Source organism: Pectinophora gossypiella, chromosome 2 (genome assembly GCF_024362695.1).
Source record: "Pectinophora gossypiella chromosome 2, ilPecGoss1.1, whole genome shotgun sequence".
In the NCBI taxonomy this organism is placed as follows: Eukaryota; Metazoa; Arthropoda; class Insecta; order Lepidoptera; family Gelechiidae; genus Pectinophora; species Pectinophora gossypiella.
This window is the reverse complement of record NC_065405.1, coordinates 11529080-11553311: the sequence shown is the minus strand read 5'-3', so window position 1 is coordinate 11553311 and position 24232 is coordinate 11529080. Positions and strand designations below refer to the sequence as shown.

Here is a 24232-nt window from a genome sequence, read left to right as displayed (position 1 = left end):
CCCCTTTGGGTATAGACCACCTCAAGGCCTACAACAACTACCAGCGATGCGGCCCCAGCAGTTTGGACAGCAACAAACTATTAGACCTCCACAGCCAAATTTTTATTCCAAAAATTTTACTAATGATGTTTCCATGCGTACCGCTCCACAAAAAACAGGCCAAGGTTTTCGTGTAAATGAAACAGAATTATACAATGAGCATCCGATCGAATGTTTTGACACTTACACGGAGAGTTATCCCAGCCAGGCGGATCACTATCCGTATGCCTTCGATACGTATGAATGCGATGCGCCCACGCAAGACTACTCTTATCAATGCAATGATAAGGCGGAGCCACTAGATACGACTCGTACTCTCCATGGAGCGGAGGAGTCAAACGAGCAGCATGTTGAAAATTTTTACATACGGGCCTCAGTAGGGAAAGACAAATTATAGAAATAAATTGTGACGTCAAATTAAAATTACCGTACATTTATTTACCGGAAATTAACGCAAAGCTTATGATCGACACCGGTAGCACCCGTTCGTTCTTAAGCCCTCAAAAGGCCTACCAGTACTTTTTGCCACTAGTTATTCACGAACCGTTTGAAGTCGTAAGCACGCATGCCAGCTCAAGACATAATGAGGTTATTCATATTCCCCTAACACCAACTTTTAATACCACTGACCTTCATAAATTTTATCTGTATGAAGTAGACCCGAGATATGACGGTCTAATTGGTAATGACTTATTGACAAAAATTGAAGCCATTATTGACCTTAAAAATGCAGTACTGAAAACGAAAACCACGGACATCCCTATTGTTCACAATTTTACCGAGTACGTAATAAATCTTCCCCCACGAGCTGAAATGAGAGTAAAAGTGCCTACTGACTTATACTCAGGGCAAGCCATTTTAAATCATACAAAATTTTGTGATGGTGTGCGAATGCCTGATGCTCTAGTAACCTGCAACAAGGGTTACGCCACCACGGTTATTCAGAACACCTTAGAAAAGGGAATTGACATTGTTGTAACAGCCCCATTTCCGACAGCAGAATATAAAACAATTGATAATGACGTAAATTTTACAAGCGACGAGACACGCACCAGTGACATTTACTATGACAGCATACTTTTACAAAATTTGACAAAACTAAGACTGGACCATATGAGTACTGAAGAACGTGACTGTATTGTTCGTCTATGCAAAGAATATAAAGATATATTCTACAGCGATCAACTGCCACTGTCATTTTCTAGTCAAGTTAAGCACTTTATACGTACAAAAAATGAAGACCCAGTTTATACAAGACCTTATAGACAACCTCCTTTCCAATCTGAAGAAATTAAAAGACAAGTTGAAAAACTTTTACAGGACAATGTTATACGCGAATCCCACTCTCCTTGGAGTTCCCCGGTACATTTAGTGCCCAAAAAACGAGACGCCTCAGGTGAGATAAAATATAGGATGGTTATAGACTACAGACGTTTAAATGACTTGACAGTCGATGACAAATACCCCTTGCCGAATATAAACGATATCTTTGACAAACTTGGAAAGAGTTCTTACTTCACTACACTAGATCTTGCTAGTGGGTACCACCAGATTGAAGTGAATGAGGAGGACAGGCAAAAAACAGCTTTCAGTACGCAATTTGGCCACTATGAGTTCCTCCGCATGCCTTTTGGACTTAAAACCGCTCCAGCAACTTTTCAAAGAGCAATGGACAATGTGTTACGCGGGTTACAAGGCATCCATTGTTTGGTGTATTTGGATGATATAATTATATTTTCGGCCAGCTTACAGGAACACTTGGACAAATTACGAACTGTATTTGACAGACTGCGAAAGACTAATCTCAAGGTTCAGCTCGATAAATCTGAGTTCCTGAGAAAAGAAGTGCTTTATTTGGGACATACTATAACAAAAGACGGACTAAGACCCAATAATGATAAAATCACAGCAATTCAAAATTATCCTCTCCCCAAAACGACCACTGAAATCAAAAGCTTTTTAGGCTTAGTGGGATACTATCGACGATTTATTAAAGACTTTGCAAAATTGACACAACCATTAACAGCGTGTTTAAAAAAGCGAAACAGAATTACAATTGATCAGAAATATATTGAAGCTTTCGAGAAATGTAAAGAGCTCCTTACGAGTGCACCTTTGTTACAGTTTCCAGATCCTACTAAACCGTACATACTTACGACAGACGCTTCTGCAGTAGCTTTAGGCGCTGTACTTTCACAGGGCCCCATAGGACAAGACCAACCTATTGCGTACGCTAGTAGAACATTAAGCGACACTGAAACACGATACAGCACAATAGAGCGAGAGCTACTAGCCATAATTTGGGCCGTAAAACATTTTAGGCCATATCTTTATGGTCATAAATTTCGTATTTATACAGACCATAGACCACTTGCATGGCTCTATTCACTTAAAGATCCGAATAGCAAGTTGACTCGCTGGAGACTACGACTCCAAGAGTACGACTTTGAGGTTATCCATAAGAGCGGAAAGCAAAACACAAACGCTGATGCTCTCTCTCGCATAAAGATTAATGCTTTAGACTCTGACGATGACAATGACCGAGAATCCATGGTGGTTAACGTTGACGATGACCTAAAATCATTTATGAAAGAAATTGATGACAGAGTGGCTCAGTTAGGAAAAGAAAAGGATAATTCTGGCACCATAACTATTTCTGACTCATCGGCTACTATGACAATATCCGACATTGAAGAAATGGACTATCCTATTGTCTCTGACAAAAGTTCAACTGAAACAGCTCATTCGGGAACAGAACTCGAATCCCATGGTATTCCTATTCTACACGAGGCGATTGATACAAAGCCAAACCAAATTTTAGTCTACCAGTGGTTTAGGAACGAACTCCAAGTAAAAAATCTGTCTAACAAAAAGCAAAAAATTTTAGAAATCTTTTTACCCACAAACAATGACGAGTTAATAAAGAAATTTCTGAAGGAATACATCAGGCCAAATATTAAATATTTCATTTACTTTGAAAAGGAGACACACAGAAGGGATTTTTCGAAAATTATTATAGAATTGTTCAAGAAGGGATCGGTTGACTTCTATGAATGCACTGAAAGAGTGATTTATGTGGAAGATGAGAGAGAACAGAGAGCAATCATCGCCAAATACCATGAAGGAGCAACGTGCCATCGTGGTATCAAAGAAACTGCAGTCCGGATACGAAGAAACTACTATTGGGAAAATATGATGGAGATAACAGCAGCAGTCATCAACGCTTGCGAAGCGTGCAGGAAAATGAAATATGATAGAAAACCTCTTAAACCCGTATTACAACTTACGCAGACTCAAAATTCGCCATTTCAAGAGCTATTTATAGACCTTTTCTGTATTGAAGGAGTCTACTACCTAACACTTGTTGATGCTTTTAGTAGATTAGGTCAAGCGATCGAAATATCAAATCGTTCCACTCCCGAAGTTGTACGTGCTCTAATGAAGTATTTTACCTTTTATGGAATTCCAAAAAAAATATCTAGTGATCCAGGGACTGAATTTAATAACGAGTTAATGAAAGAGTTTATGGCCCTACATAAAATTGAACTTCACATTACTACGCCAAACAATCCAAATTCGACAGGCATAGTAGAACGATTTCATTCGACCTTAATAGAAATTTACCGTCTTGCCAAATATGACCAAAAATATACTGATGCAGCCTCCATAATGACTTATTCTATTCTAGCTTATAATAACACCATTCATTCTACGACAGGCCTCGCACCCTTTGAAATAGTTTTCGGTCACACCAGTGTTAATCAGGCGTTTGATATAAATTTTGAAAAAACATATACCCAACAATTGCTAAAAGATCATCACAAGCGCATGAAATATTTATACAATTACATTAGTAAGGACATGTTAGAAAAGAAGGAAAAAATTAGGAAACAGAAAGGTGGCGAAGCTGTACCAAATTTAGAAGTAGGCGACATTATATTCAGTAAAGATATTAACACACGAAAAAGTAAAGATAAGGCCCGGTATCAAAAGGTAAAGGTAATAGGTCCAACAGATAGAAATGTCGTACCCGTACAAAGAGGCGCCAAGGAAACAAGGATTCCAATTAAAAATGTTAAACGTCCTCCACAGGTGGTGCTTAAGCCTGATGGTTCTGTACCTTCAGATGAGCCACAGCCTTCAACTTCAAAACATTAAGGACAACCCCGGGATATTGCCTGTCAAGTTGGGACAAGCATATCGACAAGAAGATAAATGGACAGTTATTAAAGTTTTAGATTTGAATGATATAAAGGAAACCCTTAAATCTAACGTTAATAAGTTTTTAGAGTTTGATAAATTGGTAGATGTTAATAAACCTTTTTCACATGAGTTTTATAATATAAGGTTACACGCGTATGATTTGTATAATATAACCATTAACAAATTCAGGCAACTTGTTCCGTCTAGCAGATTTAAGAGAGGCATCCTAAACCCTCTTGGTTCTTTAATAAAAGTAGTCACAGGGAATCTAGACCATGAAGACGCGATTAAATATGACAAATTGATCTCTGAACTTAAAGGCAATCAAATACATACAGAAAAGAAATTAATTATTGTATCTAAAATGTTAGATGGTTTAATAAATAGCACCGAGACATTACATAATAACACGTTAATATTAGACGAACGTCTTAAACGTATAGAAAAAATTGTTAAATACATAGCATCGAAAGAAAATAACTCCGTTTATAATACATATATGTTAAGCTTGTTCAAACTGTTCATTGGAAACTTCAGAACTATATACTTGACTATTAGTGAAATTGAAACTGTTTTAGCCTTGAGTAAAGTCTCAGTGTTACACCAATCCATCATAAATTCAGATGAGTTTCTCAAAATACTGGAATCTGTAGCCAAGTATGATAATTTAGTATATCCTGTAAACCTAAATAACTTGATAAAAATTGAAAAAACTATAGTTGTTAAGTCATATATGAAAGAAAATCAGATTACGTTCATTTTAGAAATTCCTTTAATAGATGGAAATATTTATAATTATTTTAAAATTTATTCATTACCCATGTTTAAGCCATCAACAAACCTTACCTATGTTATAATTCCTAAATATCCTTACCTTTTGGCGAAAGGTCCGAAATACCACCCCATCAACAGTCCCTGCGACGAGCTAGCCCCGGGACAGTTCCTGTGCAAGGAGAATGACCAGGTTATTTATCCTGAACGAACCTGTGTTGAGCAGCTGATGCGGTTTCATTCTAATCTCACCCTCTGCAGAGTTTACCCTGTCCACGTGGAAGATATCAAGATCCAGAGGATCGATCCTGCCAATTGGATTGTCTACACCAGGAGCAGCCAAATACTTACTGAAAAATGTAATGACGACACAATCAAAAGACAGATTCAGGGTACTTACCTTATTTCCAATGCTGAAGACTGCGAACTCTACATAGAGAACTTTAAATTAAACCGCCGGAGGTCCATTGCTGCCGATTTCCATTTCAAGGTTACACCCGTAATTGGTTTACCTAAGCCCGACTTCCTGAAGATGAACGTTACCACGGAATTATCTAAGGTGGACATTAAAGGCGTGTCTTTGGATAACTTGAAGCATCTCTCTAACGTATTAAACAGTGAAAGGTTTAACAGTGATATCAGTGAAAGTGAAATAATAGACACTCGTAGTGTGAGCTTAGCTACTATATTCCTTTATGTAATCTTAATTATAAGTATCATTACTATTATTATATGGAAATTTAAAGTTTTCAATTTTACACGAAATCACCAAGACTCAAAATCGTCGGATGATTTCGTGCTTGAGGAGGGAGGAGTTATGCCACCCCTAGCCCGAAGAACGGTGACAGTGCATGCTGCCTAGAACAGCATGTCAGCACATTCTGTAGACAGACCACCGCGGTGGCCTGACTCCCACGCTTTGCTCTTAGATTTAGCTAGAACTTTAAGTTAGCATTAAAATCATTCATGTAGCGCATCCGACTCTGTGCACATGTCTCGCCGTACTTTAAGTTTTATTTTAATATACATTTAACTAATTCAAATTCATTAGTTTCTTTTTAAAAATAGTGTCCCGCGCTCCCGAAACTTGACTACCGTCAAAACAAAGTACAAACATAAACAAACAGGCATCTATTGGCGAACATTGTCACTACTAGACTATCAATATGGTTGGGTCAAAGTCCAAGTGCGGTGCGTGCGGGAAGTTTCTGGCTAGTGTAGATAGCGTTAATTGCGCATGCTGCACAAAGCTGTACCACCGCGCGTGTGTCGGCTTGCCTGCTGGCGCGGTTGCAGGTCGGACTTGGAAGTGTCCTGAGTGCACATCCAAAGTCCCGAGGGCAAACCAGGATAGCACCCCTGTAAGAGCCCCTGTCGTGTCACCACCGCTTCACCAGTCGTGTGAGGAGAGCCCACAGGCAGGACCTACATTGGACACTACCATCACAGAGTTCCGGGAGTCCGAGCTAGCTCTGGAGTTTCGGCAGTTCCGGGAGGAAATGCGGCAAACGCGTGGCGAGATTCGTGCATTCCGACAGGATATGCAGGAGCTCAGGATGGCGGTCGGTGCCTGCGATGCGCGTCTCGACAAGCTGGAGACTCGCCTGATGGAGTTGGAGCAGAGGAAGGGTGGGGAGGCTGGTGGGGTGGTCAAGGCGCTGGAGTCTACAGTCGCCCAACTAAAAATGGAGCTTAACGATAGGGACCAGGAGCTCCTGTTAAATGATGTGGAGCTATCTGGTATTCCAGAGATAGGTGGAGAAAACCCTGTCCACCTGTTTACTCTTTGCGCTGCCAAGCTTGGTGTGACGTTGGACGAGCGTGAAGTGGTGAGCTGTGCCCGGGTGGGAGTCACCCGCGCGGCGGAGCGGGGAGCAGCGCCGCGGCCGCGCGCCATCGCCGTGCGACTAGCTCGCCGCGCGCCCCGCGATGCGCTGCTACGAGCAGCGCGCGTGCGCCGCACTACCACCACCGAGGGGCTCGGCCTGCAGGGTGCCCCACAACGATTTTACATCAACGAACGATTGACCAAAACTAATCGCCACCTTTTCTACCGGGCTCGCGAAGCAGCAAACCGGTTGGACTGGCGGTTTGTTTGGTCAAGAGACGGGAAAATATATTGTCGTCGAGCGTCTGGATCCGCTGGACACCGAATCCGATCGGAAGCCGACATTCTATCGGTTTTTGGTCCCGGCTACAGCAAGGAAGAAGCCGTTGTTATGAAGTAACGATATTTTCCGGTTGTACTGAATGTATTTTGCTGTCGTTTACTAGTGTTCATTGTTTACTGTCTGTTTGTGTGTTTATTGTATCTTTACAAAGTCGTTATGACTCATTTGGTCAGGTGGGGATATCCGCGCGGATTGAATGGAAAATTATTCTTTATATTTGTTCTTTGCTATTATATCGTATATGCCTAATATCACTTAATTTATACTATATACCAATAATATCATTATACATTTATTACATACATGTTCATACCCAGACAAGAAACAACACAGCAACACTACATTTGAACTACGCTACAAATATATTAACACGATCAACTCTAATCACACTCCTCATTTGATGGAGTATTCATATTGATGAATATGGGTATACCACCGGTTTAATGTGTTTAAAATGATTGTAACACGCAAATTAAAAGTTGGTTTGTTTAATGCTGGCTCTTTGGGTACGGGACATGACGAATTTCTAGTGGCTATGGACCGACACGACGTAGACATAATGGCTATTAACGAGACGTGGCTGAAGGAAGGCCGGGAGGGGTGCGCCCCCGCCGTGCCGGGCTACCGACTGCGGCACGAGCCGCGGCCGCCGGGCAAACGCAAGCGCGGTGGCGGCGTTGGCTTCTACATACGCCGCGGCATCTCCGCCCGCGTGCTGCCTCACCCGCCGTCTGGTTGTGTCGAGCAGATGTGGCTCGCTATTACAGTTAACGGCAAAAAAGTCGTTATAGGCACCGCATACCGCCCACAATGGGTAACAGTGGACTTGATTTTGGGGGCGCTGTCCGAGTCTGTGTCTACATTTTCGTGGAGTGATCATACAGTACTGCTTGGGGACTTCAATGTCGATATGTTGGACGTCGCTGATCGAGACGGCTCCGTCAAGAAGTTAAATACTTTCCTAAGCTGTTACAATTTAAATCAACTTGTTATTGAGCCAACACACTTCACTGGCCACAGCGAGACTCTCATTGATTTGGTCTGTACAGATGTAAAGGGGAGCTCTGTTGATGTCTATTATGTCCCCGAACTAGGAAGACATGCATTCCTTACATGTTTAATAAATATCCCCAAATGTAAACCCGCGCCATGTCGAATCACGCGTAGGTCATTACGGGACATCGATCTGAATATGTTCAACAAAGATCTGTCATCGTTATATTGGACCAACGTTAGTTCTTTAACAAATGTAAATGACATGGTCACCATCTACAGTGAAATGATTTCATACTTGTTCGATATCCATGCTCCCGTCAAAACCGTATCAGTAAAGTGCGAACAGTACCCGTGGATAACGTATAACATAAAACTTATGATGAAGAAGCGGGACGAGGCACATACCAGGGCTCGACTTACTAAGCAGGAAAACCATAAAAAATACTATAAAGATTTAAAAAAGCTAGTGAGTGAGGCATTGTATAGGGAAAAGCAGGCATACTACGAACATTATATTAACTCCACTGAAAATGACTCGCGTACGCTTTGGAAACATATTAAAAAAAATGTGAGAATTAAAAGTAGGCCCGAATTGCCAGCAAATATTTTCAAGGACCCAAACGAAATAAATAACTATTTTCTAAATGTACCCGGTAGCGATAATGTAAAAATATCCCAATTGACTTATTTTGAATGTCATCAATGTGTGTCCGACACATTTACTTTAAGCCAGGTCACAGAAAGTGATATTATGAAAGTCGTCCGTAATATTAAAACGAATGCTGTTGGAATGGATGGTATTTCGCTGGATATGCTACTGCTTACCCTGCCTGATACGTTGACTGTGATTACCAATATAATTAATTGCTCAATAGTAACAAATACGTATCCTACATTATGGCAGAAGGCATTGGTAAAACCGATACCAAAATCTTCAAATGCCACAGAATTGAAAGATCTTCGTCCAATCAGTATCCTACCATGTATGTCCAAAATATTAGAAAAAGTAGTTGCCTCGCAGCTTACAAAATTTCTGGAAAAGAATAACATACTACCGTACGTACAGTCGGGGTTCAGGAAGGGATATAGCACCACGACTGCCTTGCTACATGTTGTAGATGATATACTGGCTGCGCGTGACAATGGTGAGGGGACTCTGCTGACTCTGCTGGACTTCTCTAGGGCTTTCGACTGTATAAATATTCCAATGCTATTGTCGAAGCTACACTATTACGGATTTAGCATAGACAGCATAAAGTGGTTTAGTAGCTATTTTGAAAACAGAGCCCAAATTGTCGAATTGTGCAACGAGGACGGTTCATCTGTCAGGTCGGACTCTAAAACCGTCAAAAGGGGAGTTCCGCAAGGATCAATACTGGGTCCTCTTATGTTCATTATTTATAGCGCCGATGTGGTGAAACAAATAAAGAACTGTAAATTCCACGTTTACGCCGACGATATACAGATTTACACTTCATGTAAGCCTTGTGATACTCGTCTGGCGGAAATTAGACTAGAAGAAGACTTAGAACGTGTTGCAGCATGGGCAGAAGCGAACACCCTAGTACTTAACGCAAGTAAAACGAAGTATATGATTCTTGGAACTAAACAACAGATAGACGGTATTACGCGTCAAGGGTTGAACGTTAGTATTCGGGGCGAAGTGGTACAGCGAGTGTCGGAATCGCGAAACCTAGGGTTGCTAATGGACGAAGAGTTACTTTTTGAAAAGCACATTACGAATACTGCTAGCAACTGTTTTTACAGACTGAAAGTAATGTACCAAATTCGAGAATATTTAAGTACTCCCATTCGAATCAAACTATGCGACTCTTTAATTCTCTCTAAGTTTAATTATATGGACGCTGTGTATGGGCCTCGGCTTCTGGCGCGCTCACAAAAACTGGTTCAGAGAGTACAGAATGCTTGCGCTAGATTCTGCTTCAAAATTCCTCCCCGCACACACGTAACACCTTACATAAACAAGGCTAGAATCCTAAAAATGAAATATCGCAGACAGTTTCATTTTGCAACGCTGATGTTCGGAATAGTTAATTTTAAATTACCGCCATATCTTGCGGACAAACTAGTTTGGTCCCGCGACGTGACTGCTGCCAGGACCCGTGCGTCGTACTACTCACTCGCGGTGCCTCGTCACCGCACCACCGCTTTCCGGGGCAGTTTCAGGTTCGCCGCATCCAAGTGCTGGAACGATTTGCCGCCGCCGTTTCGTAGTCTGAAAACAATTTACAGCTTTAAATCAAAGTACAAATGCTATCTCCTAGATATGCAACTATTAAGCTAATTAATATTTTACCTAATTGGTTTCGACACGTCAACGTGGCGGAGTCCTCCTAGCGGGCTGGATGCGGCGACACAACCTTTGTCATGATTATTATTATTTTCCTTCGGGTAATGTTTGCATGGTCTGAAAAGTAATCGCAATGTTATACACAGGCTAAATTATGTTATCCGTCAATCAAAAACAAAAAGTGCGTGCTTATTCAATATAAGTGGATAGTATAGGTAGGTACTTTAAGCATAAAACACTATATTTTGTTTTGGCTTACCTCATGGATTGTTTATTGGGGTTTTCAAACGACTGCACGTTTCTATTATTTACTATGGATGTTGTTGAGTGTATTGGACGTAATTTATTGTTTCTAATTTGGTTAATGTATAATATTTGCTTTATTTGATTCACTTTATTTTTTCTTTTTAATTAATATACGCAATTCTATTACAAATATATAATCTCGCTTTACTTTAGGAACACGTTGTGCCCGTTCGGCGGCGCGGCGGTCGAATGGAAAAAAAATATTTTGTTTGTAAGTACTAGTAGTAACCAAACTACTTTACCGACCGAGCTAGAATCGGGGTGCGGCGCGCGCGATATACATATAGGTTCTAACACAGACAGACTACACAATACACATTCATGGAATTCGTATTTGTTTATATTATTACATTTGTTTACTAGTTTTACCTATATTAATAACTTTCTTTTTTATTCTAACCTTAAGTATTTACGTATACATCTTTGCGATAATATTTGTCTATGTACACTCTAATTCTATTAAAATAACTTGGTATATATTATAAAGTATATTTTGGAATTGAATTGGAATATATACACCATTAACACATGTTTATGAAATACGATGTTCGTGCGTCACCCAACAGGGTCCACATAATATCAGCGTCGTGGTTCACGCCGCGACTTGTGCTGAGTGAGGCCCTTTTATCTCAGGACGTCCACCACCACCTTATGGTCATTTCGACAAACATCCGTCTTGCTTTTTTGTAATTGTTTTAGTGGAAATTTGATATGATGTTGTTGTCTTTTTTTTGTGAGTGGCGTCCTTTTATAATAAACTTTTTCTATTCTATTCTATTCTATTCTATCTGGGACTTTTCGCAGTTTTCAGTGTAGGCAGCTAAAAAATGGTATATTAGGAAAGGGGAACGGTGTTACCCCGAATTTAACGCGTTGAAAGCCGCGGGCAAAAGCTAGTAAGTAGATAAACTGACGCCTATTTCCCACAGGGGTAAGCAAACACTATGGAATTAATTGCTTCGATCCAGATATACTTCCTGCTTACTCCACATTCGTCAATCGCATTCGTATCTAATCAACTTTGTATTGCAAGTGGAAATCTAGTGTACTTAATAATATTTTCGTACACAAAAGTACGCCATATAGAATTATACGCGAAAATAAAGGAAACAATTCCTCAGGCCCAAACTGTGAATCAACACGACTCAGTACGAAATAGGAGTCGTTGACATTACCTACTATAACACACACACGCACACACACACACGCACGCACGCACGCACGTGCGTAATGTATTATTTGACATTATCATTTATTTTAGTGCAATAAAGTATATTTGTATTTGGACATCACAGGGTTCGAAACCTCCATTGTGTTACGAAACTTCTCTTCATTCTTCCGCCGTGCGGCTACAATTAACAAGATCGTGTTTTCGTTTCGTCTTTTCTCTCGTACTTACAATACAATCGTTTATTCAACACAAATGCGTATAATCGGAAACGGAAGAGAAATGGACTTGCAAATATATATTATTTCTAAGCAATACATATAAAGGGAACTTTTATTTTGAAGCTTCATAACATGCATACATAACATAAAGAGCCTATATACGTCCCACTGTTGGGCACAGGCCTCCCTGCAATCAACCGTAGGGTGTATAGGGACTTGAAATTGGTTACGCTACCAATATAAAATCGCGGTACCGATTCGATTTAAAGGTAGAGTCTTAGCGGTTATGGTACCGGTATTTAGTACCGAACAAAATGATGCACCACGAGCTAGACGTTGTCAGTTCTCTAACCTAGCGATGTTCTCAGTCCTAAAACTTTGAAAATTTTCGGTACTTGTCGTTAAAAATGACGGTACTTTTTTTCGGTTACAATAAATAATATCGTCGATGTTTTTTCGGTTATTCAAACCCTGGTGGGGTATACAGCACACTCCACCATGCTGCTCCAGTGTGGGTTGGCGTCTAACAATACACATGTGTAGATATTTTTGTGTCATGTAATTTTACTTTGTGGTATGTTGATCAGGCACGCTTGCGGGAGGGTCCGGCCGGAGTACGCACAGGACCGCGAAAAATGTAAAGAGGAAGGGGAGGCCTTGCCCAGCTGTGGGATCTTGTAGGCTAGATTAGATTAGGTAAGTATATAGATAGAACAAAGTTTTAATTTTTGTACACACATGATTACAGAATTATTATTACATAGCTCATTGCAGAAAGTACATGATCATATTGCAACGGTTCGTACCTACAATTAGCGTAATATCAGCTGCCTTTATTCAAACATTAAAATACTAGCTAAAGCCCGCGACATCGTCCGCGTGGCGTGTCATAAAATAGAGATCTTTATTCTTTATTTTAACGGCGAAATGCCTAAGAATGCTAACCATGTTAGATTGAAAACATCTATCTCACGTGGTTTAGATTTTTTTCTTAAAAATGTTTTTTCCTGCTAACTCTCGTTCCCGTGGGAATTTTGCAATATCCTATTGCAACTAAGCTATAAGTTTACTAAGGTACCTGCATGCCAAATTTAAATCGTCTAACTTAAGCGGTTTAGATTTTTCATACAAAAGGATTTTCCCGCTAATTCCCGTTCCCGTGGGAATTCTGGAATTTCAAGTGCCTATGTTTAGCCGTTTAGGCTGTGCGTTGATATGTCAGTCAGTCAGTTTCTCCTTTTATATATTCATATTAAACAGTACCTTTACCGTTACATTTACTATTATAATAATATATTTCAATGAGAGTTATACTTTTTAAAATTCAGTATTCACACTTAATTGGATAAAATGATTTAAAATACTGAACGCAAAATGTTTCTGTAGGCGTCGCTTCAACATCGCATCAGTTACATTAAAAAACTGGCACTTACAAGCAGATTTCGAGTGAAATGTAACACCATATAAATTAATGAAGGTGGGATGGAGTCGTGCATATGTTAGCGAGAGTGAATTACTTGACATCACTTTGATATATAAGTACCTATATGCGAATCGTTTTCATCATTTTAAATTTGCCTTTCCTTTGCTACATTTGATAGACGTTTTCTCTTTTGCAGGGTGGCAACTTTTTAACTGTGATAGTAAATTAGAGGTATACTTAATGCACAAACTAAAATTTCAGCCACTATTCGATGTAATCAATTGGAGAGAGGTGAATGTGAATGTAGAGAAGTGAATAACTCTCTTAAAGTATAGCATATTGCGTAGCGTAAGGGCTAGAATTCACGCATTCGTAATAAGCATGTAGGTAATAAGACTTTTCGCGTAAACTAAAAGAAACAAGTTCTTGATGAAAGAATAATTCAATTGAGTTCAAATATACCTCTACTTTATTTCATCAATATAAAAGAAAATAGTTCCAGATAGTCGTAACTAGGTAACATGGCAAATGACGGCCTTATCGCTTAAAGCGATTACTTCCAGACAACCATAAAGTGAGGATATATGTAAAAGTTGAAAGGTTGCGGGTGCAAACTAAGTACAACTTACAAATAAACACAATAATATCAATTTCCCAGATCTTCACAGAAATTAATAAGATTAATTAGCAATATAATAGCGCTTAAAGAATCGTAAAGGACTGTTATTAGTCCAACGACATCGCAGAGGTTTTGCTATAAGAAATACAGGTTATTACTGTAATAAAAAGTTGTCACCTTAATCGCTACCATTCAAAGTTGTGGACCAATAATTTTCAAACCGCTCTCACCTTAACGCGAATCCAATAATTTTATTAGAGCCACCGAAATCACAATATTCCAGCTAAATTCCAGTTAAATCAATTACAGGACGAATTTGACACTTTGTCAGGCCAACTGAAATGTTTAAATGAAATTCAACCTGTTTTACAAAACTTCACCTGTTTTGAGTTAGAACTACAATTTATTACTTACGGTTTGCTGCTATTTCGCGTTTCGCTCCCCAATTTATTGCTATTTTTATGAAGTAATAAAAAGTAATAATACATGACAGTGCTCTCAATGGCTCGTATTTGGAATGCCTGTGTTTGTTTAAACCCAACAAACGTGTTTAGATTAAAAACAAAAATTTATCTACGCACGAGGAATATTTTAAAAATGTATGGGAATGTTTACAAACGAAATACATACCTAATTCCCAAAAAGTTATTTTGCTTTGTTTTATTAGATTACATCAAATTTTGAAAGACGTGAGAAAGTTAGCAAAAGTAATAATAAGGGAAATAAAGTATAATTTGCTGGGAAACGTGAAGGCAGTTTCCTTTGTCACATCGTGTCTTCGGGTCCACGACATTATTGTATTAAAACACGGTGCGTAGAGGAAATAGCACATCTCAGGGTAAGTTGCCTGTTTCAATGTAATAATTTCGCTTGATTCCGGTTTTAGAAATCCTCCTAAGTCATTTACATCACAAGTAAGTTCCAAATACATCGTGTTCGTGAGACGAATTTTTAATTATACGTGTACTATAGACATAATAGCTTTTTGCTTACAACTTAAGAACCTTCAGCGCCATTTATTGCAAACCTACAATAAGTCACATCAAAATAAGCTAAGAAGTTGAATGCTTTGATATGTTTTGCACTCAGACTATCATGATTCTCCTTATTGAACCAGATTTGATTTCGTCTCAGCATATTTAGCTTATTTAGACTACTTTTTACCCGACTTCGGCGAAGCAAAAAGGAAAGTTATGTGTTTGACCGCTATGTATATAAGTATTTTTTTTTTTATTATAATTGAATACAACGAAAAATTTACAAAACATTAAAATAACACCGCTAAACCCCTCACGGGTTTGTCTCGGCGCTATAATCCGCTTACAATTACTTAGTGCAATAACATATAAAAAAATAAATAGAAAAAAAAATATTATTAAATAAAAAAAAATGTATGCATGTGTGTATGCACACCTAACCTAACTTCTAAACCGCCTGTCAGAATTTAACAAATGAGATGTCAGTGCGTCTTGATTGTCCGGTGGTTATAGGCTATATGACGTCACGTTAAATTCAATATGGCGCCCTCTAGAGGACATAAACTGAGGACGTAAAAGTTTTTTTTTTTTTTCGAATGGTAGTGTTTTGGGTATCAAATTAAAGGGATTAATTTGCATAATATTCAAGTGTGTACGTACATAGTACTCGATAATGATGTTGAATTGATAACATGACATTTCAGACATGTTCCTCTTAAAACACGTATCGAAAGCATGTTATCTTAATAAATAAGACCCAAAATAATATAAATAAATATATAAGTTTAAAAACTAAAACCCGACTTCGGAAAAATCACGCACTAAAAAGTATGAAACAAGAAAATAGGTACCTAAGTAGGTATATTTCTCCGAAATTTTTTCGAATAGTGATGTTTAGAAGAAAACCGTGGACGTATGCCAATTTGTCCTAAGAGTTTGCTTATCATGGCTTATACTTAGTCGTAAGCTCCCGTAGTAAAACAAAATAAAATAAAATATCGGAATTTAATAACGCTCTTAAAAATCGTTTCTAAACTTTCTGTCAGAATTTGTAAATAAGTAATAATCCAAGATAATGACGTTGTTTAAGGTAAAGGTTGTCAGTGATATCGTTATGAAAACTTTGAGGGATGATTCGGACCATGACTCCGAGTTGAGATCAAGTGGAATTATCCGTCGCAAGAGTATGTAACTGAAAATAATGAAAAAAAAACTCTAAATGTTTCATGAATTTTGCGACGGAAAATTCCACTTGATATTAACTCAGAATCATGTTCTGAATCATCCCCCTCAGTATTCATCAAAATGTCACTAACATCCTATACGAGTATGTAATTAGAAATATTATTAATAATATGACACATGAGTTAATTTTGAAATACTGATCAAAGCGTTATTTGAATGTACGATTCCATTTATTTTGTTATATCAACATGGAAGGGTGTTAGCTACGCTTATGTATAGATATACGTATACACAAATATAGCTGACATTAAATGCCCTTGTCAACCATGGAGAATAATTAACAAACAGAGACAGAAAGTCAATCGACTTTCAACACTTAGGCGATTATCACACAGAATATGCATCCGCATGAACGCGCGTGGAAGCATTTTCTGTGTGTTAGACTGTGCGTGTTTTTTATACAAACGGAGATACTTACAAGCAACGGAAGAACTCGCATCCACGCGCTACGCTGCATCATGCGGGACAGTGTGAGAATCGCCTTATAACATTACCATAACATACCTATTATACCAAGTGCTTTAATAAATAATGTTAATATGTCTGCATAGTTTGGTCAGTCGATTTAACATAACATTCTACGAATGAATAATTCACTTATGAATTTTGATGAAATCCTAGTAAAGTTAGTACTCCATTAATTAAACGTATAGTGTAACTTTGTACTTATAGGTCTACCAGAATCTGATGGCATAAAAAAAGTAAAAAAAATATTGATTTTCCTATGGTAATATTAAACTGTCTCCTGTCATGTCTAAGTACATGTTTTGTCAACAATACTGAGATTTTCCAAAGATTCCTTGAAATTATTCTGAATTTCGTAAGAATATCGAAAAAACCACTTCGATCACAAGCAAGAAAGATTGTTTACATTGTTTATTGTAAAATTAGTGAAGAAGCAGTTGGAGATCAACCGCAATCTTCGATTTTAAAGCGCGTCCAAAGTTGACCGGTAAGTAGGACTAACTAGTCTTAATACTTGAATATATTTTTCCTATATTATTAGTTATTAACCTGTGACCTGTTTATAGGAGTTCCTAGCACTACCATACGACGAATGATTGCTGAAGGTAGACCGAATGGAAGTGTATTTAGTGCACCCGGTAAAAAGAAGAGAGGTGGAAAAAAAAACAACCTGGACAGTTTTGATTTGGAAATAGCATAATAATATAAAGTGATCTTTTCATAAATATTTTGTTTTTTATATATACCTACCTACACTAGCTAGATTTTGCCTGCAGCTTCGCTAGCGACATCTTGGGACATAAAAAGACTGAAACGTGCGAATGTACTTACAGCTGCAGCGCTGGCTGTATAGTTCAAAACAGTGCAAATTACAGAACAAATCTGATTATAGTCTAGCGACTGATGGCAGATAACAAGGACAAAAAAAATATGAAGATGTTATGAATATGAAATTTTGGATATATACACGGCCTAACGCCTGAAAGTGAGTTTGTGTGTAAGGATAAACAGTAGCACAAAGCCGTTATTTAAGTACTTTATTATAATGTCTATATTGTCCGTCAATAGGTAAAAAATAAAAAGTATCAAGACGTTTTCATCCAATTACCCGAGTGTTGCTTACTATAGAAATTTTGTTTCCCCATTTGCCATCAGATCCTGGTACACCTATACATAAGATCTCCTACGATATGAGTATGTAATGGATAGCCTAATGAAGAGGCAAACTTTGGCGTTTGATGCATATGGCTACAGTCCAAGTACACTAGGTACCAAATGGAGTACAGTAGCACTTATGATGGGTTATGTAATCGATCAATCACAAACTCACACTGGATGATATAGCTAAAATGTAGTGATCGCAACCTCTGCGATGACATTGCTAAAAGTTAAAGGTTCCGTCCCATATATTGAATATTTTCATTTTTATGCGTCAAAGTGTTCTTATTTCAAAATATTTGTTCAAACATAAATTAGTAGGAGGACCACAAAGAGCCTAGCCAATGAGTAGCCACAGTGTAAGATGGTTCAAAAGGACTTAAGTAGTTTATTAAATAAAGAACTATACTTCAGAACGGCCTTGGATTGTGGGTTCAGTAAATAAAATGTCAGTACTTAGGAAAATTCAATATTTTTCCGAAATGCTTCTTTGACTTCTTTCTATTTTTCTTTTTTCACGCTTTCGCCAAAAAAATCTCTTTGCATATTTTTTCCATTCGGTCCCCGCCATTGACGTCTAGTGACACGTCCGTTCTTCTCGCTAACCTCAGTAAGCAGACAATTTACAAACACCCACAGTTCGATTGACGATTCTACTCGCACTTGTGTAGTATTCAATTCTAAATTCGGCTTCGAATCATTTACATATTTCAATTGGAAGTCTGTATCCAAACCACGATATATTAAACATTGTGTCAAAAAGTAACGTGAAAAAAACCTCTTGTCGGTGTAGCATTCTCCATGCTACACCGCCCGCCCGTTGTGGGATGGCGCCCAGAGTAGTCTATTTCAAAGCCGTACTAGGATTCCTGTCCTCCGCCTCTGAATAGTACTGACAGTTACTGCTGCCCTCTGTCAGGTTCCAGGTTGTAGTCCCTGTGACTTGCCCCTTGCGTCCTGCATTGCCGTACCGATGGCTCCCGTCTCCACCACTGCAACCGTTGAGGTCTTCACCCGTATCCCTGGCTAAGGGTTCTACGTTATACTTCATAGGTCTGGGTCCCTATCCGAACTCTGAATACTGAAGCAAGAGGCGCCAACCCCCGCGGTAAGGACGCGCCGAACAGGATTTGGCCCAGTGGAGGGCAGAGAAGATGACTCCGTCCCCCCTGAGACCGGGTTAATAGTCTTGTATGATACCAAAACCAAAGGTACACACTTACATGCATGGAATATACTTTAAAAAATAACGAATGATGTTCTTATTTTGAATCTATAACACAAATACGAAAAGTAGGAAGGAGATCCTTCGGCAAAGTCTTTAATGAAATAGCGGTTATTTTGCGAACAAAGAGGTAGTTTAGGTCTTAATTGGTGAAATTGAGGTTAAAATAGACAAAAGTAGAAGCCTTTCACTCATTGTTGCTTCCACACACCTATTGTTCCATGATAATGAGGTTATTAAAAATGGCCACATGTGCCTCGGGCGCTTGCGAGTGCTATTAAACAACCTACTTATATAAAATCCCAGTACTAACTAAGCACAAGTCTCCCTTTAACCAGCCGAATCGGGGGGGATATAGAGCTGGGGGATTGACGTTTTGATTTGGAAGACGTTAAACTATCGCAATAGTTCGTAAATATGTCAGTTTATTAATATTATTGGTGCTAATTCCTGTACACACCATCTAATTTTATTTTAAGTTATACCCATCATTTTATTATCCGCCGAAAAGGAAGAGACAAATATCTGACACATGTCTGCAAGAATCAGGGCAAGTATGTGTTTAATTTTTTCATTTTCCTTCTTGCACCGCCCCACCTTATTTTTTATTACTTACAGCATTTTTTATTTACCCTAACGTTGACCGAATGCCATTTATAAGTAGGCCGCCGATTACATTTGTTTTGTATTTGTAATTATCCTGTTTTCGTGTTTTATATGTAGTAGGCAGAATGTAAAATAACTGGGCCAGAACTCCACATTTTTCTGGCTAAGTACAGTCATTAGCAATATAATGTACCCACTTTAGGACTCTGTCGCACTAAGACTTACAGTTCAATTTGTCAAAAAAGCTAATGTGACATGGTACAAAAGTGTATACATATTAATGCTCGTGACCGTACTTAATGCCATGTGAGGCAAAGCTACAAGTAAAAACATGCATCTGTAAACTTAACTACTCGTGGCAAGGGCCGACCTTCAAATTAAGACAGGGGTTCAACCACGCGCTACACTAATCTGATACTCATACCCATATCAAATACGATACGATAACAAAATTATGCTCTTGAGACATCATTTATTTTGTTACACTGGTAAAATTACAAAATACTATAAAAACGCACCAATAACACGTCATTATGAACTAGGTAAGTATCTACATATATTATTATCTTATTATATATTTTGGAAAAAGCTTTACTAAGGAACTTTCCTCACGGCGCGATCGGTAAGTTATAGTTTACGGTAAGGTTGCCAGTATTAGACGATAATGTAACAAAAAGTTCGACATTAGACCTTTTCTTGGTGATGTCATAGTTTATTATTATTTCGCACTTTTATAGACAAAGTAAGTTAATATCTAGGATGTCAGCTACCGTATACTCAAATTGTTATTTATTCAGATATCGCATGAATTGAATTTAAGTGAATAATGGTCCCTTTAAACTGTAATCTGTTTTTACAATAGCACAACAATGATTCCAGTACACATCAAATTTTATTTTAAGTGGTACCTGTCATTTCCTTATCCGCAGAAAAGGAAATAGTCGGGTAATCGAGAATTGTAGCACAGGTATAAAATTTATGGAACACACTTCAATTTTATGCAGAAATTTAAAAATCCCTCCCAAAATTTTAGCCAATATCCGACAAAATTAAGCTGACAGCACACGTCGACGGGCTGCATATCAGCGAGATGCCTAAGTATTTTATACGCCCGGGTTTTCATTCACTTACTCATTCATTTTAAAATTAACAGTTGTCATTTCTTTTCGTTTTAAGCGGATTAGAAAATGACGGGTACTTATAACTTAAAATAAAATTAGGACGTGTCTGCAGGAATCGGGGCCATTGTTTTATAATAAATAATAATTATTAAAATATAAGTAGGTAGGTAGGTATCTAGCGATATTTGTCGCAGCAAAATTTTTGTCGGCATACCTCGAGTCAGTCTCGTATTAGGATTTTTGGAACCGAATTGTTTCCGCATTCCAAGACTACAGTTATAATTGCTTTACAAATTGAATCCAAGACTTCGAACGAAGTATTTCGTACAAAATGAAAATCAAAAGGAAATATCTAGAAGGAAAATTATTGCATTTAACATCGTCTTTGTTCGTCTTCCATTCCATAAAAGAGTTAAGGAAATCCATCGACTTTATCATAAATCATAATTTTGTTTGGGGCGTAGGTAAGTTATAAGTCACGCAGATTAGACAATATACAGGGTGTTAGTGACATTGTAACGAAAACTTTGAGGGATGATTCAGGCCATGATTCTGAGTTGATGTCAAGTGGAACTTTCCGTCCCACGTTTCCGTATTTCATTTCGTTTCACTTAATTTAATTTGCGAAAATATATCGAATGTTCATGGACTAAAAGTCAAACAAAATTATAATTTATGTAAATGGCCTCACTCACATCAGGTTGGTGGAAAAAATAAAAACGTTTGGGCGTCCAAAATAAATGATCAGATACGAGAAACAGAAACATATGAGGATTGCGTGACTGTATGTGGCAGGCGCTCGGCTTTTCAAGTGTCATTCACGGTGAAATAGAACCTACACCGCATTCAACCCTCGCATAATGCAAAGCTTAGTTTGCCGAGTTGTGTAATTGAAAAGTAAAAATATCACATAACGTATTATTTTTACGAGTACAAAATATAAAAAACTTACTAATCAGATCTATAACACTTTTACTTTCACTTTTTTTTCGGTTTTTTTTTTATTATTTTAAGTTATTTGAATGTTTTATTATGTAAATTATGGATCATTGTTATCTGAAATAAAGATTTTTTTTTAACAAAGTTACCAGCGATTTATGTAAGCAAGATCTGTTTTAATTACAAATTAAAAATATTAATTAAAATTTTGATTTTGTAATAAATCTTGAAAGATATGAACTTAATAATAATAAACCGTTAATTTCACCGTTCATAAATATGTATTCATTACATTACCCATACAATAAACAAGATGCTGTATTATCCAATTACCTATTGTCGTAAAAAGAAATTCCAAAGCCTATTCACAACCTATTCAAAAATCCTGTATTTGAATAGGTTTTTTTAGCACTTTATCTTTCTATATGTAAGTAGTGTCTACAACTTGGATTCAAAGTAAGTTTTCACAAGGCATTACCCTTCACTCTCCACTTAGTTCTTAATAAGCCTTGGATGTATTTTTTGGGTTTTATCTAGAAATATGTTTTCAATTTCGAACTTATTTACTTACTAGTTTATGATAAAAGTGCTAGGAGAAAAACTGAAGAGTGTTGTCTCACTTCGAGTCGATATAATTTTACCTTAGAGCATAGAATAAGGAATAATACTAGGCCTAGGACACACCCGGTCACTCCATACAAACAACCACGTTTTACACAGACACATTGACATCATCGTACGCTCGCTTCTGTGTGTGTGACGTCTGACACGATACGATTCAAGTCTGAACTATGTTCAAGGGGGGTGAGGTAAACCTAGCTCAGACGCTGGTGGGGAGCGGAGAGTTGCCGTTCTATACGTAGCATTATTCCTTATTCTATGCTTGGAGGCAGCATTTTTCCATTCGACTTAGTAATGTTTATCGTTAACTTATTAACTGCAGCTAAATAACAGTGTTCGTTGTGGGTAAAGAGCCATCTTCCTTGTACCTACACTCACTCCCCGAAAATGTTATCGTTAAAATTTATTATCATACGACCTAGACTCCAAATCACAAAATCGTGAAAAGTAAACGGATGGCAGAATACTTTTTTCGTTGAATAAATGAATAAGTGCGCAGATTGGAACCGGGGGACATCTTTCTAAAGATCTGTATTTTCATCAAATTGTGATAGGCACTTGGAAATAAATTGCCAACTCGCGGGCGACTGAGAAAGTTTGAGAAATGAATTTTCAATGATTGAACACAGAAGCAATTGCCGTGTGATATAGATTGATTGACTATCAAGTGATGCAATATTTTGGGAATCAGAATACTTTATAATAAATTATGTCATTTTTGTGTAGTGGTTAGTACACATCTGTGTCATCGGGTTGTCTTTAATAATTTTATTTTATTTAAAAATATATATTTAATTTTATTTATTTATTTAAGTAAAACATACAGCTTAAAATAACACTTAAGTATATAGATATAATACACTTTAGGTAGTACAGAAGCCAATTTATTAAGTTTTCACAGAAAGATAATGCATGCACTTGGGTATACAAAAAAATAATAAATAAATAACAATGTTTTACTCTTTCTTTCCCTGTTATTCTCTTCTTTAAATCTCTTTTATTTCAAAACCTTATGTGAATCTTTATTAAAACGAATAATAACATTTTTAACTGATCTTAAAGATAAAATGTTTTCATTCTTCCTATTTTTATAAATAATAAAATTTTATGTAAATTAAAACCCAAAGTGATGTTTTAGTTTTTTATAATATCTCTGTCATTTTAGCAATGGCAAACAGTATTGTTATGTTCGAGTGTGTGTGTGTTTCGTGATTTTATAGTATATCTATTTATCAAATTTTAATAGTCTCTGTTCAACTTACCACGTCGATGATATGATGGAGCGAGACGCCGAAGGTGACGAGGAGTGGGATCGAAGAGTTCTCCACCGGCCGCACGGACGCGTCATACTTCTGCATGAGGTGGCGGATCAGTTTGTACTCCTCATCACAACTGACTGCTCCTGCAAACATTTTTTATTTCAGTATTTTTTCCTTATATATATATATATATATATAGGGTGTTCGTGACACCGTACCAAATACTGAAAGGAATGATTCAGCTCATGATTTGAGTAATATCAAATGGAATTTTCCGTAGCAAAAGTATGAAACCGGGAATTATTAAAAAAATAACACTAACGTATATGAGTCCGGCCAAGTAGTTAATGCCATCTGCGGCAAATCTACAATAAGTCACGTCAAAAAA

General features: G+C 37.7%; 1 protein-coding gene and 1 long non-coding RNA gene across 2 annotated transcripts in view; both read right to left on the bottom strand.

Annotated features, from left to right (window-relative positions):
- LOC126375568 (neuronal acetylcholine receptor subunit alpha-10-like) overlaps positions 1–23997 on the bottom strand; it is a 74593-nt gene extending 50596 nt beyond the window's left edge. The window contains exon 1 of the mRNA XM_050022561.1: positions 23848–23997. Within this exon, the coding sequence (XP_049878518.1) occupies positions 23848–23997 (150 nt within the window). The remainder of the gene's footprint in view (positions 1–23847) is intronic.
- Positions 10012–11168, bottom strand: LOC126373485 (uncharacterized). The gene is made up of 3 exons (XR_007567318.1): positions 10751–11168; positions 10498–10608; positions 10012–10416 (listed from the first exon to the last, which is right to left on the bottom strand). It is a non-coding gene; the product is annotated as an uncharacterized LOC126373485 (long non-coding RNA).
- Positions 23998–24232: the final 235 nt, after the last annotated feature.